The 18,912-nt window shown below is 42.0% G+C and overlaps 2 protein-coding genes across 2 annotated transcripts in view; one reads left to right on the top strand and one right to left on the bottom strand.

Moving 5' to 3' along the window:
• Window positions 1–610: 610 nt before the first annotated feature.
• LOC139658920 (protein LSM14 homolog A-like) lies at window positions 611–12,830 on the bottom strand. The gene is made up of 10 exons (XM_071537103.1): window positions 12,523–12,830; window positions 11,810–11,973; window positions 10,964–11,117; window positions 8,561–8,755; window positions 6,918–6,998; window positions 6,315–6,491; window positions 4,747–4,903; window positions 4,412–4,438; window positions 4,068–4,308; window positions 611–3,833 (listed from the first exon to the last, which is right to left on the bottom strand). The coding sequence occupies exons 1-10, from the start codon at window positions 12,644–12,646 to the stop codon at window positions 3,810–3,812; spliced, it is 1,344 nt and encodes a 447-aa protein (XP_071393204.1). The 5' UTR covers window positions 12,647–12,830; the 3' UTR covers window positions 611–3,809.
• Window positions 12,831–13,513: 683 nt separating this feature from the next.
• Window positions 13,514–18,912, top strand: part of LOC139658921 (transcription initiation factor TFIID subunit 4-like) — a 104,719-nt gene continuing 99,320 nt past the window's right edge. Inside the window, exons 1-2 of the mRNA XM_071537104.1 lie at window positions 13,514–14,858; window positions 18,584–18,738. Of these exons, the coding sequence (XP_071393205.1) occupies window positions 13,514–14,858; window positions 18,584–18,738 (1,500 nt within the window). The remainder of the gene's footprint in view (window positions 14,859–18,583; window positions 18,739–18,912) is intronic.

Consider the following 18,912-nt stretch of genomic DNA (forward strand, 5'->3'; position numbering starts at 1 on the left):
TGATCTTTCGCACAGTTCGGTGTTTTTGGAAGAGAAGTATCCAAAAGAAAGAGTGTAATCGTGTTAGGCCACGATAAGTTTGGGCGATGTGTGAAACATGATTTTGATTCGCTTTTTTTTCCAAAAAAATATAAAGATTTGCAATAAGATAGTAGAAAAAAGCCGAAAGACTCCGTTGTCAAAACGCAAAGACCCTACGGGACTGTGGAGAGGGCACATTGCTGCCACCTAGGGCACAGAAACAGGCTACTATAGGGAATGTGACCAAAATAATACAATTTGCAGTCACTGTCACCCACACACCCTAAACGAGGTTTAACACTAGTGTGTGATATGTTAAACTAACAATGAGGAGCTCTTACTACATGTTGCTCTCTTATTTGTTGTGAACAAGGCGAATGCATCAAATATTTCATTAAAAAAATACAGTACAGCATATAGGCATCTCATCTCCCCTCATATCCCTAGTTAACACAAAGAATATGGGAAAGCAATGTGATTTTAATACCAGTGAAGAACCTAATGTTATGTTATAGTGAAATATGCAAAATGAGTAGATGCAGCCACATGAAGTGTTTGAGTTTTAAGAATAAAACAAGCGAAACATGGATATTGTACAACTCTTTATCTTTGTTTTGAGTAAAAACCCCAGTCTGCTGAGGGTAACCCACTGAATACATCATGCTGTACATGTTGTCAAGAAAACTATACCTGGGTCACAATTCCAGTGATTGGAAGGAGTAACAAACATATGAAAACTTGTCAGTTTTGAGTAGCTCAGTATTACGCTTTGTTTGCAATCTCAAATTAGCTCTGGTGCTGCACGCTGGTTATTGCAAAAGCCCAAATCCTGCCTGCTGCCCTGGGTATAAAGTGATGGCTCCTGTGGCGACCATGCACCGTTCAGCAATCTGCACAATATCCAGTCAGACAGCACATTTTCAGCTGCATGGGGCGCTTTGTTCTAAACTACCACAGAAACTCAAAAGGATCTACAATAGTTTTGTCTTGTAGTAGTGCTATCAATGCATTTGTCAAAAGGTACCTTTGAAGTTAAAGGGAGAGCTGTAAAAATATAGCACTCTGAAGGCACTCCCTAAAGTACTGACAAAACATTAGCTGAGCCAAAAAGAGCAAAAAACAAACAAAAAAACATCCCAATGCTCCCCATTCACTGGCCTCAAATCCAGTTCGTATCCCTTTTCTCACTTAGGTCTATTAAAAAAGACAAATTCACTCCACAGAACAGTTAAATGGACAATAATGCGAGGAGGAGCATACATACAGATCAAGTTTGGAGGACTGATGAAGTCGATCAGAAATGCTGCCATCTGTAGTTACAGGGTTTCTGCAGGTTCCAGAAAGTCAATTTTAAAGCTTTTTTTTAAAAGACCTTTTCTAATGCCACCACGAATGCAAAAAAGACAGATTTTCAAAAATGAACGCAAGCAAACAATGTGGGGTAAATGACGACATGCCAATTTAACACAGCTAAAACTATAATTTATCAGGGTCAAAAAGCTGATAGAGCAAGGGGGTAATCAAAATAGTACATTTTGCATTATTTTAACATGTCACAGAGCTATAGTCAATAAAGACTAGGTCTTTTCCCCCCAGTTCATCAAATTCTGCAGCACTCAACTGATAATTCTACCAATAACCTCTATACCAGCTTGAAAATGTTGATATGAATGGCGAACCTACTTAGGTCTCTGTCATACAGTTCTTCCTAGGTACGGTGATCCGCAAACACTTCCCACGATGAGCCAAACGTGGAGCATTGGGACAAAATGGGCGGTGGTAACAACAGGCTCATTGGGCAATTTTTAACAGAAGACAACAAGTCTAAAATCAATACATACCAAAATGACAGCAGCAAAAGACAGACATAGTGGTAGGAGAGTCGGCATAAAGGGAAAGTTAGAGAGCTGCTACCGAGTCTTAAGGCTAATCTCTAGTTCTGCTGGAAGCGTCCCTTAGCGACGCCGTAACCAACAACCAATCAGAGAGATAGAACACACGAGGTGAACTTGATGAGCTCTAAATGACCTTTCAACCTTATCGGAACTCTACAGAAATGTAACAACTAGGCTGATATGGTCAAATTTTATTTTGATTAACGAAAACTAATTTCAGACCTCTGAAGATCATAATTCAGACATTTAACTATTTAAAACCTTAACCTTATTTAGCTTTTTTTTTTTACACTTTTTCAGGACCCACAGAAACCCTGAGTTTAACATATTCTTTGTCAGAGACAACATTCAATCATTTTACAATATTTCCTACTTCCAGTCCTGATAACATGACGTCATAGCTTTGTAGTGAAAATGCCTGATTGTAGAGACAAAGAAAAAAAAGGTAGAAAAAGCACAATTTTAAGACACTTCAATGGGGAAACAAACAAAAAAACAGGCTTGTAACAAGCAGACGACTCACTATAATTATATTTTGAGCCCATAAAGACGGTGGATTTAGGAGAGGTACTAAAAAAAAAATGTGTTGACATATGTACTTATAGGCTGCCAAATGCTCACATATTCTTATTGGCAAAATACTGACCGCTACACAACATCTCATTATTTATCCAAAACGGACCTTATTTCAAGGCTTTCCTTGACTTACACAGACCCAGTTCTATCAGTTCATGTTTCCCATTTCAAGAAACACATTGTGGTGCTGCTCTTCATTTAGCCATGACTGCAGAAAACAATATGACACCTACACAACAGACCCAGCCGGAACAACTACATTTAACAAATAACACGCTAAAGCTAAAATGTAAACCCCATATATGAATCAAATGACGGTCTCTCCCATTCATAGCCTGCATTAGCTTGCCTTTTTTTTTTTTTAAACCAAAAAATATAGTCCTGCAAAAGACTAGATGAAAACCTAAAGCATAAACACAAGTAATTCGCTGGGGGGTGGGTGGCGTTCTCCACTAGGGGCAAAAATATCTCCTAACGATTCTAAATACTGAATACACATTTCGAAAAACTAGAAATGAGTGTTTGGTGGCAATAATTTGCTTGGGGGCACAGAATAGGACATGAGCTAGATATACATTCATTCATTACAATATTCAGTTCAGATTATGTTCCATTAGTTTGAAGAAGAAAAAAACAATTCATTTTGTGTACATGGCTTAACTTTGAACTCACCACTTCATCAAGAGAATGTATTTCAACATCAAAAAACAAATCAACCCAGTGAAACAAGAATGTTTTTCTGCAAACAACAGAGTACAAATACTGAACATCTGGCAAGTAGATCTGAGTAGAAAAAAAATGTGGTGAAACAGGAGATGCAGATAATTTTGGTGCCAAGATACATCACTGAATATATCAAAAAAATAAAATAAAAAATAAAGCTATTGATCACATGAATCGTGATCAGAGTACTCACAGTATCAGTGGGCTTTCTGCATACAGCTTTTACACAACATTATCAAAGACAACTTCAGTAAGAAAGGAACTTGAATAGATGCAAAAATACTGAGTTATTCCACCAAGGTAATGTATTTACACATGTTCTTGTCCTTCTGATGACTGTCTATCAAACAAAACTCAACTTTTGGGAAAAATAAACAAACAAAAAGATCACTTTTTCAAAGTGGAGAGAAGGGAGATCGGTGAAGAAGCCGCACTCACACCCGCTGACGTCAAGCAGTCGACTCTAGTGCTGGTGACCAAGTTAAGAGTATGTCTTCATTCTTTCTGTCAAATGTCGAGACCAAAGAAAAGTTCTTGAAGGGGGACATTTCATGACGAAGGGCTACAATTCTTTGTGGATCCGTCGCTGCTATACTATGCAGCCACCTTGTTGTCCTTCTAGAAGAAAGGAAAACAAGTTTAGACTGGAGTGCAACTGGTAATAGTCTACATGTCCATCCATCTCGATACACACACACACACACACACACTTCAGAAAGTATCGAACCCCCTTGACTTTCTTGTATTTTGTGGCATTACAACCTCAATTCGAAATGGATTTTTTTGTCACCGATATTGCCAATTAGATTTCTAAAACGTGTATGTTTAAGCACATGGAGCTGAATGATTTACCCGGTATTCAAAGTCAGAGAACTCCCGGCCTCCTCTGCCGCCTCTGAATCCGCCTCTGAAACCAGGCGGGGCACCCCGGGGTGGCCCAAAGGATCCTCTGCTTGACGGACGCCCTCGGCCGCCGCGGGGCCCCATGCTGCCTCGGCCGCGGTAGCCTCCTCTTCCTCGGTTATGCCTCAGGGGGATGCCGAAGGTCTCTGCGTTCATCCGCCTCTCCTCCGCCCAGGTCGGCCTTCGATCCCTGACAAAGACAAAGACCAATCAGGATCCATTTTTTGTAATGAACATACCTCATCAAAAACAGAGATATTAAACAGCTATTGGCTATAAAGAGTGTGACTTACCTTGAAAATCCTCTTTCACCTGATTTCCTTTAAGAGACAAAAACGAAGACCTTTCAGTGTCTTACAAGGGTGCAATACAAATGTTTTATATAATAAATTCAAAGGCTTGTGTCCATTGTACAAGATACCAGGCAATGAGTGTTGAGCATATTGCAGATACCCTAAAGCATTAGCAATTGGCATCACAAGCCTATATAAAATATTATACCCAAGGCCCCATGATTCTGTTTTTCCTCCCGTTTTTTCCTTTCCTGGATTTATTTATTTTTACAGCCCCATATTCCTACAAACTACCAACAATCTGAACTCTGGGCAGTGGGGGTGGACAGACGTACCTTGGATCATCACAGGACAGGTTATCAAAGAAGGACTTGGTCTTGTCATAGTAGCATGAGGTTATCGCCGTGTCCTCCTCCTCAGCGGTGCCTTCGGTAGCCTGATGCTCCGGGTCGGGGTTCTCCTCTCCATTCTGAGCCTTCTCGGGCTTGTCATCTGTTTATGTCAGAGGAAGATTGTGAAACAGTTTAAACACTTCTTAAAAGACCTACCTGCTAAATTGCCATTTGCACCATTTGAGGTGATTCAAATGACTCAAAGACAAGGTTTAACACGTTTTTGATCCAGCTGCTGTTAACATTATTGTGATGATATCCTGATTGGAACAGAGTTAAGTGTTCAAGATGTTCATTATCGGAGATTCAGGCTATTATTGCTTCACGTCAGGGTCTTGATTCACACTGTCTGGGAATATTTGCAACAAGTGTGCTAGAGCTTTCTAGGTGCTCGGGTGAAGGGTGTGCACACAGGTGTGCGGCCATTTTTATGTGTACCATTAGATAATATAAAACCTCCTTGGTACGTTGGGCTAGCTTCTGTATAAAATGACTTAAGGCAAGTCACAGAGGTGAGAGGTTTTGCAGCAAGGACCAAGCAGTCGGAAACTGGCAAATCTTGCGCTATCTCTGTCGCTTTGCTGTCAGCAGGAGCTACTCAAGGATTTTTGGACTGATTGGGTTTAATTGCTCGATATTACTGTTGGTAAGTCATCACATTTTATTCATTTAACGATAGTCTTGTAACATTACAAAGCTAACCCACTCATGCTGCGAGGCAGCCAGTGTGATACCAGCCAAAATACCATAGAAAACAGTGGAAAGACTGTTCTATCCATTCAAATTCTGTGGGTGTGCAGGATTGGTGTTAAGAGTTTTTAAAGTCAATGTAGTTTCACTCACAAGTGCTGTGGTAGCAATGTGTTGTAACTAACGGAATCACCAAACGATATATTTAAATAATGCATTGATTTTACCACTACAGATAGAAAATCACCACGCTACTTCCTGGTATGTGGATGTACAGCGCACCAGCCTCGAGTTGGCTGATGTTTGTTTGACTTAATGCCGTACTGCCTGGTGTACAAGTGCACACTGCAATTCCCTTATGCAGGGCTCTTAGAGGAATTACGGTATGCGTTTTTTAGGCCGCCAGAGCAGGGTGCACTGCAAAAAGAAATCTACAATCTAGCAGAATTGTAACCATAGCAATGTAAACAAATCCGATAAGATTGCTAAAAATAAAAAGGTATGAGTTATCTGACAGAGGGAAGCCTGCGTCAATTTAGCTGTGACTCCCTCCCAACTTTTGCCCAATACAAGCTGTCTGAATTGATGCAGCCAAATCTTAGACGTTAAACCCGAAGAAATCAAACTGATGAAAAACAGCCAGCACTGCTGAAAAGTAAATGAAGTGTGTTTTTTCTAGATTGTTCCATTTAAGTGAGAAATAATAAATTCTGAGCCATCGTGAATGCTGAATAAAGAGACAGTTCACTCATTTTCCCTGAAAGTGCTGGCCAGTTTTCCAGCTGTGGCTCTTCAGGACTCAAGAGTGTTGGGAGCGGTACCTTTGAGTTTGAGCTTGCTCTGGAGCTCTTTGTCAATCTCATCTTTGTTGAACTGGGCGTTAGCAGTCTCAAAGTCAAAGTCTTCTTCAAACTTCATGGGGCCGTCCCTACGCACATTGAATCTGCCTCTGCCACGGTTTCCTCCTCCACGGCCACGACGGGCAGAGGGACCACCAGCTGAGAAACGACAGGGGAAAACTCAGATCCTGCAATACTGTGACATGTAACTTATAGACTGTAAACTGTAAATTCAATGCCAAGCAGGTAGGAGCAGTGAACATTAATCAAGACCAAGAAAATCTGAGACAAATGTGAATGTCGCACAGCTAAAATAATGAACATATGAAAGGTTTTGTTCCAAATCAAAACTACCCCCATATGAAACATGAGACACCTAATCTGGCAAAATGATTGCTCTCACTAAAGTAAAACTCATTACAGAATATAATGAAAGTTATTAGCTACCCAAGATCTTTTAGCAACAAACATTTAAGAGGGTGGAATTATCCATTTTTTTAGGGGGGGCTACAGTATAGACCTTTCTATTAAACTCCATGAATACTAGAAGGTAGAAAGTAATTTCATATAGTGTAAATTACTTACTGGCGTGACGCCTGTTGGGATCCCGGTTTTCAACAGCACCATGCTCATTATCTGGCTGAGGCAATTTCTGAACCTCAGGGGCTAAACAGCAAAAAACACAGGATTTACCATCATGTAACAACAGAGTAAGAAGTCAGCCAGTGTGAGATGGAAATGCTCTACCAAAAGAGACATATAAGCACTACAACCAACAGAATATCAACGCTTACAAACACCAATAAATAAGCTACTTGATAAAATAAATATGTTTTAAGCCTGTTGTAGACACAGATACAAGTGGTGGACAAAACAGCTGAAACACCACATGGAAAAAAGCCTTGAACTATGAAGTAACTAAATCAATATTGCAAAACACAGCTACACAGTCAGTCACATTAAGTTGAATGCCAATTAGCAGGATGTGTCAGCTTTAAAAGAGGTCTGACAATTAGGGATGCCCCGATAACGTTTTTTGCCGCCAATCGCCGATCGTCTATGAGCCATATCTGCCATACCGATCGGCCATACCTTTGTTTTGTTATAGCAGCTGGTATAGCAGTATTATAGGTCTAACAGTTTCCATTTTACATACATTTCATCCATTAAATTGAGTCCTGGTTAAAAAGTATCCACATTTTCTTTTTCAATATTTACTTGATCATTATGTAAACAAAACCATGTGCATTCTAGGTAGCGCAACATGATTTAGTGAGATAACCGAAGCACAAGACTCAGACTCTTGCCACTTGCCTGTGTTGTTGAGTCGAGTTAAATAAATGGACACCCTCCGAAGATATATATCCGTTTCAGTCTTTGTTTTTGTATAAGTGAATGTTCTTGAGAGAGAGAGAGAAATGAGACTTCTCAGTTGCCTCTCCGCTGTTAGGCTCTGGACCGCGGTCCAGTTCAGCACCGCGGACAGCGGTGCAGAGCGCTGACCGTTATGTAAACAAATGCACATGGCATGCGATGAATTGATGCATTAACTAAGCAGAGAATTAAATGAGGGGAAGTAGCGGGTGTGACGGACTGCGACGTTACTGGTTGTTCATGAAGATTTGTGTTTTTTAATTAACATCCACACCGCCGACATGTAGTGAGGTGAGTTAGCATGTGACAATGACACCAACTCTGCTGAGAAATGGCTCACGTGTTTTGTGTCATTGATCGGTGTTTGCAATCGGCGACTATAAAGCATTATCGGAATTCTCCGATCTGATATTTATACCGAATATCGGCCGATTCCGATTGCTGGCCAATCGATCGCGGCATCCCTACTGACAATCATCAATTTGATATGCGAGTCAAATAGTCTGTGTCTGAATTGTATGTGCACGGGTTACAAAAACTAAAAACATCGGCGCACAACAGCGACAGGGATAGACAGTTCCTTAACACCACAAAACTACAGCCTCGGAGGTTACCACAGAACTGAACCAACATCTCAGTGGCACCAAGGCAAAGGGTAGAAGGCAAAGGACAGCCCCACTCCTTATAGGGTACTTCATATTCATACTTGAAGTGTTAAAGTGTGGGGGAAAAAAATACAATTACTCATAGGGGGAAAATTATTCATAGAGTCCTAGCCATTAAAAACGAAAACATAAAATTAACATCTTCCCACCAGGTTGAGAGTGAGCAGAAGAAAAGCCTGGTAGCCTTACCCCTTCTCTGCTCCAGGAGGTCTGGGGGCCTCTGGCTGCCGGTGGTGGTGGGTCTGGGAGCTGCCGCCCCCGCCTGACTCCTCTGTCCCACCGGTGCAGGTGCAGGCGGAGCCGGGGCAGCTGACGGGGGGGCCTGTACCGCCTGCTCCAGGGAGGGATTCTTCTTCAGAGGGTCCGGCTGAGGACTAGTGCGTCCTAGAGAACACAGCAAAGTGGGGTTCAAGCAATGAGGATTTTTGATAGCTGAGGCCAATATATTGAAGCTGCTGATAGCCAATATTTTATGCCGATATAAAGGATCTTCAAATGTGATTGTTTCCTGCCAAAAAATGACAAGTAGGCAGTGTTTCACATTACATCCAGCCAGTGTCCAAGGTCTCATTCATTTATAACAATTAAATGATTTAAAAAAAAAAAAAGGGGTGGGGGGGTGGGTGGGGTTGCAGTTTTTAGACGGTTTTATGTAGCTGTGATTAGGGAGGAATCTCCATCATAATCATATGGAATGGAGGAATGTCCAGCAGTGGGGTACACTGACTGGACAATATCTGATATTTAATAAAGGGCCAATATCAGACCAGTATGGCCACAAACCAATCTATGAGTCCAACCCTACAGCAACATTAGAAATGCAATATATACACTTACTGAGGAGGAAAATCACTAATGTATGCTGTTTATAAATGTCTTCTCCTCTGACCAAATTCAAATTTCAAAGCTTCAGCAAAAACAGTATCTCAGAAATGTGTTGTATGGTTATCTTCACCGCTTCCAATTTCAAACAAAATGAGGTTCAGGTGTGCAGCAGGAAAATCAGAGAGGGGACAGCTGTGCTCTTTTCAAATCAGCAGGATCAGGTGTTGTTCCTGATGTGCCTTGGAAACTGGTGTCTTGCTTGCAAGGCTTATTTGAAAATTGTTCGAACTTGGAGAGGGTTTTCATATCCTGACCTATTCACAGTATTCTGTTACATCACCACATGACCATCTTGGTAGGAAAATAACAGGTGATTGTAATAAATTAACCGGTGATTATAATCAAATGACAGCCATAGCCAGTGAGCTGTGTGTATGAAGCATCATATTGGTAGGAAATGCATCTAAAGAATGAGTAATCCACTCAGTTTTATGTGAATTTCATTTTGTGTTAAAAAAAAAAAAACAAGAGCGTAAAATTATTTTGTACACATATATGTTCAATAAAACATATTTGAAAGAAAATTGTTCAGTTGTTCGTATCGTGATCGGAGGGGCTTTAAAGAGTCACAGCGGCATTATAAAAAGTTTTTCCTCAACATCTAGTCTTTACATTAACCTAGGCTAGTTATGGTTTTAGGTCATTTAGGTCATATACACTATAAGACCAGTGGTTCTCAATCCCAGTCGTTGGGACCCAGACCTCGGGCTGGGCGATACAGACAAAACTAATATCACAATAATCATAGCAAATTATTTAAATATTGATATAACAATATCTGCCAACATGCTCACGTTAAATAATCAAACAATGTAATGAACTAATGATGATATATGAAGTTATATGAAGTCTGATCAAACTAATTTTCAAATATTCCTATGTAAGACAATAAACAATAATATTGAACTATTGCCTGGTCCTACAGCCAGAGACCCGCTGGTTTTCATTCTAGCCATCTAGTCAGTGACCATTTTTCACCTGGGACGCAAGGTGAATGCAATACACTGCAACTAACTATCGGGTAAGAGAGAATAACAGCACTACTCTGGACCCTGAGGACACTGCATCACTGAGAACACTTTCTTTGTAGGTATGACACAGCAGGGTTGCTCACACTGCATTCACGGTAAAAAACATTTTTCACTGGGATGGGACAGAATTATCAGTGGTCAGTGTTGACATGGAGGAGCTTATATGCACACATTACACATGTGGAAACACATAACTAACCTCACATTAGGGTTTAAAACATCTAATTCCAGAAACCAAGCAAGTACATTACACAAGAGCAGCAACATCATTATTGTCACAGTGACAGATAACACAGAAACCCAGGCAAAACGTTTCTGGAGAGTATTTTAGATGCACTTTGGAGGTGTAGGGAGCCACTTACAGTCAGTCAGTTAAATTTACATTTTAGGCATTTAGCTGACACTATTATGCAGAGTGACAGAGTAAGTGAGCAGGTAGGACAATGTGCTGGCAGTTGCTGGGATAGAATGCATGAACTTCCGGTGAAGGCTAGTCTCGTTAACCACTAATGTTACGCTAAGCTGCCATCCAGTTTCAACTGAACATAACTGGCAGCCAATGGATGGTATTTAAGTTGCTGGGACAGTTGTTGTTTGCCAGCTAGATGTCACACCTCAAGTGGATACACTAAAAACAAACAGTAAATAGACACTTATTTCAGACGACAACACTTACCTCCTCCAACAGCTCCAAACTGCTGAGGTGCCAGGGGCGTTGAGCCAAACTGGTTGTATGGTGGGACGGGCGGCCTGCTGAAAGTAGGGCGCCCGTAGGACCCCACAGACTGGAATGATGACGATGCTGCAGCATTGGTGGATCCAATAGAGGACTAGAAGGATAAATCCCCACATAGCCAATTAAAGGACAATGACAACACAGGGTCCATCATCCTACACTTTTAAGTCTTTAACACTGCAAGGCCACATCTAGGGTCTCATCTCATTTAATAAAATCATAATCCAGGGCATCAATGACACAACCTATGGCATTTCTCTCACCATGACTGCAAATTGCATACAGTGGCGCATTTTAAGATGTGGTGTGGAAAATTGGCAGCACAGAATTTAGTTGCAAAGTAATGAATAGATAGTTAGGGTTGTTGAAAAGGTGATAACAGAAATTGGGGAAGTATGCAATGGTCAGTTCATTAAGTGCTCCACCAGGAACATTTTTTTCTTTTTTTAACCGTCATCAAATGGTACTTTTAATGACATTGACAGAATAACCAGAACCTGTATCCTTCTGAGTTTCCTTTTAAATCACTGGATCTGACCTAACTATAACTATCCCTTCTGCTATAAACTAGAGTGAGTGCCCATGTAAAAACTTAGGGATTTGTGGAAAGGGGTCTAATATGGTTATGTCAAGGGGGTCATTTAATCCATCACTATCCAAGTTGTCAATTTCTCAAGACCATAAAACTGGCCTCAACATAGCTTTTCTATGACAAATGAAAAACCTGATATCCCGGACAGGAATATACAGAAAGTAGGCTGACACTGTATACAAGCAAATTCTTACCTGAACAATGGCAGGGTCCTGGGGCAGTGTACTAGTGGCTTTGGGTGGTTCACACACCGTCAGGTCTTTGATATCACTCCCTCGGAAGATTATGTACTCAAACACTTCATCCCGAGGAGGAATGGGCCTGTCAGTGGGGCGATCTTCAGTGCCGAAAGAACGAACTGTTGGGGGAAGTGTGACAGCCATTACTACTCCACAGGATGTTATTTTACTAGTCTTTGTGTTATTGGGGCTGAGCAGAACTATGCTTCAATGTGAAGGCTTGTGTAAAATATTTGATTGTCCGTTTAGGCAAACGAGGATAGAAACCCGTCTGTGATTTGGTGCATGGCTCAAAAACATACTACACTATACATGTTCATAAAGAGAAGATCGTTATCATCGAGTTCACTGAACATACACAGAATGTACAAAGCAAAAGAAAGTTAAGGGTGAAACATCAAGTGCCGTGACTCATAATTAACAGCAATTTCAACAACAGGCATTTGGCTTGCAATTAGAAGCACTACTTAGCAGCAGCACCGAGTAGTGAATTAGCAGCAGGACGTAAACAAAGAACGCAAGTGTCGGCGAGCACTTAGTTGGCTAATAAGCTAGCTAACATAGCTAACTACGCTGAAACTCGTTACGGCGTCCCGTCGTTGGACACTTCGTAATGGGTACGATAGCTCTTCTTGGCGAATGTGGGGTCTGTATTTTGGTTAGCTTACCTTTAGCAAGAGCAACAGTCGAGTTTTCAGTATCTATGGTGTACAAAATTCCTTCATAGCGAATCCCGGCCTTCGAGACGAGGCTAATTTTGCTGCCAATGTACGGCGTCCCTCCTCCGCTCATATTGTCCCCTGTTTTGAATAACCTAATCACTTCAGTCGGATGTGTTTTCTTTAAAAAGAGAGAGTATCTTCAGGCAAAACGTTTTGCGTCTTTTTAAGCCTTTCAATTGTAAGCGTACTTTTAATGAACTATTTAAACCCGTTCGCTGTTGAACAAATCGCTACCACGACATGGCCGTTTTCATTTTCCTTCACCCGCCGCTAAGGATGGTGGGAATATGGTTGTAGCTTATTTGTCTAACGCTGCCTCCTCCTCCTTTCACCTCTTTTCGTCTGTGGCGAATGGAAATAACGTGTGATTTGACAGAATATGAAGAGTAGAGTGATATATATGAGTATTCAGTGTATACTCCCCAATTCTGTTCACATTGACAATTATTTGTTGGAAGCAACAAAAGGAGTCAATTAAGCATAGGAGACTTTAGCAGACTTTTGAGATGCCACCCTCCTATTATATCGCGATATTACACGGGATTGCGTCCCTCCACCCTGCCCCCACCCCAGAGAATCCATTTTTTTAGATGCAGAAAAAAAATGCAAAAAATAGATCTGCATTTGTCTTGAATAGATATAACTGCATGCTTTGGATATTATAAACCTTTTATTTAGGCACACAAAAACTATGTCACACATGCCATATTTGACCTATGGTTCGGCATGGTTATGTAACTACATACTACTTTGGTTGTTACTACATTGCATTATTATCATCCATTAACGGATATTTTCAGAAAAAACACAAGAAACATGCAGCTATAATTTATGTCTCTTTTTTTCCTCTTTTAATGACGTCAGATTCATTCCCACAATGCCTAGTAACACGCAAGCGCAATGTAAAAAAATATAAGACGGCAATCCGTGATCAGAGATGGCGGGCGCCTCCGACCCCCTGGAAGATATGCTCTTTTCAGAGGTGGATGAAAAGGCTGTGAGCGATCTAGTGGGCTCTCTGGAGTCGCAGCTTGCTGGCCAAAGCAACCCAGCAGGTAAAACAGATGAAAACAGAGGTGCTGGCTCCGTGACCACCGCTAACCATCACTTAGGAAAAACGCTACCAGCTCCAGTGGGCACCACAACACTAGAACAACAACAACAAGGACGGCGTAATAAAGCTGAGATACGCCAGGAGATCAACTCTAAAGAAATCAGCTCAGATAAAACTATTACATCTCCCTCACTGGACTCTACCCCGTCCTTTGCCGAGGCTCCCACCACTTCGGCTGTCGGTGTGAACGCCACTACCAGCGGTTTGCAATCACATGGAGCATCCATCACAACAGTGACTGCATCTGGTGTGTCAACTTTGGCATCTCCGCCTGCCAGCATCAGCACCACCGCCGTCCGGGGGTCTAAGGTTACCCCGGGCTCAGGTGAGGCGTCGACAGAAGCTAATCCACCGAGGAAACGCATAACCACACAGCGACGGACTGCTTCAGCCCGGATAAAGAGTTTGAACGGCGGAGCTGTAACGACGCGGAGGAATAGCAACACAGCGGTGGCCGATAGCGTTAGCTCTGTGGATATCAGTGAAACTACACCAAACTCTGCTCGAGCGGTGACATCCTCTATCAACACCACGACTTTCACCGTATCTAACGCCAGCATATCTGCAGGTCAATCGGCTATTGCTCTCGACCGAGGGACTCCTACCATTGCACTGCACAGACTCCCCAATCATATCGTAGCGAGCATAGCCCAGAACGGAAACGGGACCACCGTCTCGGCCTTGGTCCAGCAGGGCGCGCGGATAGGACCTGTCACCTCTCCGGCTTCACAAGTGAACCACAGCAAAACGGTCACAAACACTGGGGCTTCCAAAACGGACGATACTCACTCCAAAATTGTAATGTCAAGCCAGCCTGGTAATGTCAACTCTGTGATAAATACTGTTTCCTCTGCGTCTGCTGTTGTCATACCAACAACAACAGCAACAGCGACCCAGCCTCCGAGCTCTGCCACAGCCGCTGTTTGTGTCACAGGGGTGGCAACGACTTCTGTAAGTGTAACCGGTCAAACTACATCTGTGACTACAACTACCGGCATGGTCAGGCCCGCGGCTCCCTCTCCGACACCCGCCGTGGCCACCTCGGCACAGTCTCAGCCCCGTCCCGGACTCGCGGCACCTCAAAGGATTGTAGCCCCTCAGCTGATTGTCAGACCGCCTCAGCAGCAGACGACGATTCAGCTGCCCCCCGGGTTTACCATCCCACAGGGTAAGGCTTGCAGGAGAGGACGGAGAGCAGAGGGACAGTGTTATTGCATATGGGAGGTTGTTTAGAGTGGCACCTGTGTGGGAATAAGCCAGCCCGAGACTCATGGGTTTGGTTGTCAACTGGATATAATGGTGATTGGTGTGAGTGTTTCAGGAGGAGAAGTTGTGTATGTGACATCTTGTTCGTGGACCATGTGTGTCAGTGTGTGTTGGGGAATTCTGCAAGTTAAAGTGATTCTGATAGGATGAATGTGAATGTTGCAGAGATAATACATGCCATTCAGTTCAAATGAGCAGTAGTGTGAGTGCATACAGTTTTAGCATGGGCAGCTCCAGTGGGAATCAAACTCTTAACCCTGGCGGTGTTAGTGCCAAGCTCTGCTAACTGAACCATTCAGGATATTGAATCTCTAACTATGGCAGCCTGAGTGACATGCTGTAGTCATTGAGCTTCACAGCACCACAAGATGACATGAAACCACACATCTTGAATGGGTAAAAGAATAAGAATAAAAGAATAAAATAAACCTTTCATGATCTCTGTGGGGAAGCATTTATATGGACAGTTTACACATTTAGCTGATGCTCTTAACCAGAGTGGCTTACAATAAGAGAGTAGACAGGAGTTTGGTGTCTTCTTTCAGAGCGACACTTTAACAAACTTTAACACAACACACATTGACTGCTGTGGGAATCAAACCTGTGATCTTTTGTTTATAGGACATACTCCCTAACCACTAGGTCACCCTGCTGCTCCAATATCTCAAGGGAAATAACGTCTTGAGTTGACTGTCAGGGGATGGGACATGCTGGCATCCCTAGAATTTCCCTTCCCAATAAAATACAACCACTAAAGTATTCATATATCATATTCTTCTTTTAAGAAAGTGCCATAAAAACAAGTGAACATTTGGAAGTTTCCCATCTACAGCAGAATTTAGAGAATGCCAGACACTTTAATGATGTGCCAGGCCAGCGGTATTATTTGCGGTATGTGTATGCATCAGCGGTCTGCCACCAAAACTATGAAACAAATTTTCACACTTCCATTTGTGACTTGAACTGAAGTTTCCAATTTCACAATAGTGTTTCCGAGAATAATAATCAGAATCACTATATCGCCAATTACAATAAAAGTAAAGGAATTTGTCTTGGTGTTAGTGCAGAGACATATCGTCAACTTCAAACGTTTCACAGTACATATTGACATACAGTGTACAGGGACAACAGGACTTCACCTATATGGTGCATAAAGACAGTGCAACACGCACTGTGGCTAGCAGCCTATACCAAGATCAAGAAGAGCTATACGTAGATGCACAAGTCCTTTAAGGCATGCAAAGCCCTACTAGATCTTCTTTAAAGACAGTGGGATGGTGGAATTACTTCCTGAATAGTGACAAATGCGTAAAATACATTTGCTTTTCCTTTTAGCATAATGTCTTTTTTTGCTGCCCAAGAAATGGCATCTTACTTAGTGGAGACCTGTTGCGCTCCACACTACAATGACCAGCAAAGCATCTGTGGTCAGAATTAACAGTGTTTTCTTATTGTTATTGAATTACTGTAAGTAAAGATGGTGATGCACAGGGCGATGTTTTGGGCAACTCTGATGGGCAAGCAGTGCTCAAAGAGCTGCCCCAGCGCCGGTGCTTTAACCACATTGGAACATCTTGTTGTCAGGAACCATTCTGGATAGATTTTTGACCCTGTGGCTCATTTTGCGTCCTGATGCTGGGAGCATTGCTGGTCTATATTGTCCAAGATTACAAAGTGTATCACTGACTGAATTTACTCATCTGATTAATCTACATTTTAAACATTTATGAGTGTCTAAATAAATTACTGGAAGTGCATTTTTTCCACTGCTTATCAGGGTGGGAAATTATCTAGCCACCAGCCAAATGCTGCTACATTTTGGCTGTGGCCGGTAAATTTGGCTACCCTGTTAGTCACTTTGGCAGGTAGCCAATCATGATTTTAAGGTCCTATTCTGTCCTGTAGTAAAACTGGCTGGTGAATCAGATGTAATTGTCCAAAAGGTTAGATTCCTGCCCTGCTTTGGTCTCGAATGCTGTCATCTCACCTCAGGAATGAAAGCTCTGTCAGGTGGTCAAGAGAATTATAAGGATATACTGTTAACCTTTTATGGACTATATTATGTTTTTCTACTGTATGGAAATTCCTCAAAGATAAACAAATGTGTAATAAAATGTTTTATCTCTTCCCTACATGGGCTACTTTACAAGTGTGGCACTGTAATAACTGCAATCCTAGCCTTTCAGAAAGAGCAAATAGACACTCGTGTCCATTCAAGGTTATTCGCTCATGATAAGAGCGACAGCTTAACGCCTAAAATGTAAAATGTAAAATGTAACGTTGTTTGTGGATTAGCCTGATTTCTGTCAACAGTGTCACTGTATGCTGATTTAATAATTAAATCATGTAGTGACCAGTGTAGTAAATGAACACCAATCACCAGCCAAACGCTGGTACATTTTTGGCTGTGGCTGGTAAGTTTCTCTACCTGCCACTTTGCCACTTTAGCTGCATATGTAGGCTATAGGTGTTTGTCTGATAAATGCAGCATTTCCAGTACATTGGACATACTGTAATGTATCATGTCTGTCTGGCTCCATTCAGTGTGATAATCAGATGATCTCTAAGTTGCACAATCGATGCCTCACCTTTTTCAGTCTTTTCTGAGTTTGTTTTGAAGTTCTGGTGATGTGGTTTTGTTACAAAGGAAACTCTGGTGTGGAGGACCTGGAGGCTTTTTCAAATGTGGATATCCCATTTTGCAATTAAACTCTAATTGGCTGGTTAAACAGTAATCACGGCTGGCAAATTTTGTAAACCACCAGCCACTGTGTATGGTGGACAAAAATTCCTGTGGCAAAATCTTGCTGGCTCTGACTGCGTAGGTTCAGTCTTGCAGTCAGAGCAAGCATATCTTAAGATGATACACAGGTAGCCTAAATTTTTTGGCAAAGTTGAGGCAAAATTTGCTGGCAGTGGGCAATGAGTATGAGCAACTGGGCAATGGGCAAAGAGGACAATGGTAACTGACAAGTCTGACAGTTGTAGGAGTGAAAATGGATGGAAACAGATACTGCTGCCATCGCTGTGATCTTGACCTCCTCTTTTCTACTGAAAATTTAATAATTCATTATCCACTGCAATTTCATAACGTGTATTATAGGTTTATAATATGGTCTGTTTTGTTAACAAAAAACAATAATCTGTTTTACTGGCATCCAACAGCTAGCTAGCTTGCAAGATTAAATGTTATATATAAAGAAGTTAGTTATTATTTCCTAGCTGTGTTTACTATTTAACTAATGGCATTTGCACCATCAGCCATTGTTTTGAAAATATTTTGGGCTGAGGACAGGTCACCTGACCAATTTTCTTGTCTCTGATTGGTTGATGTTTAAACCTTGCCAGAAAAGCTTCCTGGCAGATTTGGGGCAAATTCTGCCGTGTATCATCACCTTTACATAGAGCAGGAAAGATTTTTTGTGTACCGCACACACTGGCTGCTGGTTTACAGTATTCACCAGCCACTTTGGATGATGGTTGGTTTTACCCTCCAAAGTAGCTGATAGAGTCGACAAACTTACCATCTACAGCCAAGATTTCCATGCATTTGGCTGGTGGCTGGTTGTAGTTCCCCATTGTGGGTTTGGTATTGTCCGCTGACTAACATTCCCCGCTGCTCTGCAGGGATGGTGCTGGTACGCACGGAGCTGGGCCAGCTGGTGATGGTTCCTCAGCAGGCTTTGGCCCAGGCTCAGGCTCAGGCTCAGGCCCAGAACAACATCTCCCCACGACCTGCCACCCCCACCGCAGGAGCCACCTTCAGAGTAACAACCCAACAGGTAAGACTCCACCACACAACCCATATGACAGCTACCACCTGCGGACTCTCATCAGTACGACCACCACACACTGCATTACCGCCCAGTAATTATTCTTTACAGCTAGAAGACGACAAGAGGAGTGACAAGCTAGAAACTGTGCCATGTATTTTTGTATTTTGTGTATTTTTTTAA

Source organism: Centroberyx affinis, unplaced genomic scaffold, assembly GCF_046629955.1.
Source record: "Centroberyx affinis isolate AG114_WGS23_722 - 3 ecotype Tasmania unplaced genomic scaffold, CSIRO-AGI_Caff_v1 ptg002982l_1, whole genome shotgun sequence".
Classification (NCBI taxonomy): Eukaryota; Metazoa; Chordata; class Actinopteri; order Beryciformes; family Berycidae; genus Centroberyx; species Centroberyx affinis.

What these genes read in the sequence shown, in the direction of transcription:
- LOC139658920 (XM_071537103.1), bottom strand. Translation starts at nt 12,646, where the DNA reads ATGAGCGGAGGAGGGACGCCGTACATTGGCAGCAAAATTAGCCTCGTC. An exon ending in AGGACCCTGCCATTGTTCAG is followed by an intron (nt 11,118 to 11,809) that starts GTAAGAATTTGC and finishes TTATCCTTCTAG; the next exon opens with TCCTCTATTGGATCCACCAA. An exon ending in GAGCAAGCTCAAACTCAAAG is followed by an intron (nt 4,904 to 6,314) that starts GTACCGCTCCCA and finishes TGACATAAACAG; the next exon opens with ATGACAAGCCCGAGAAGGCT.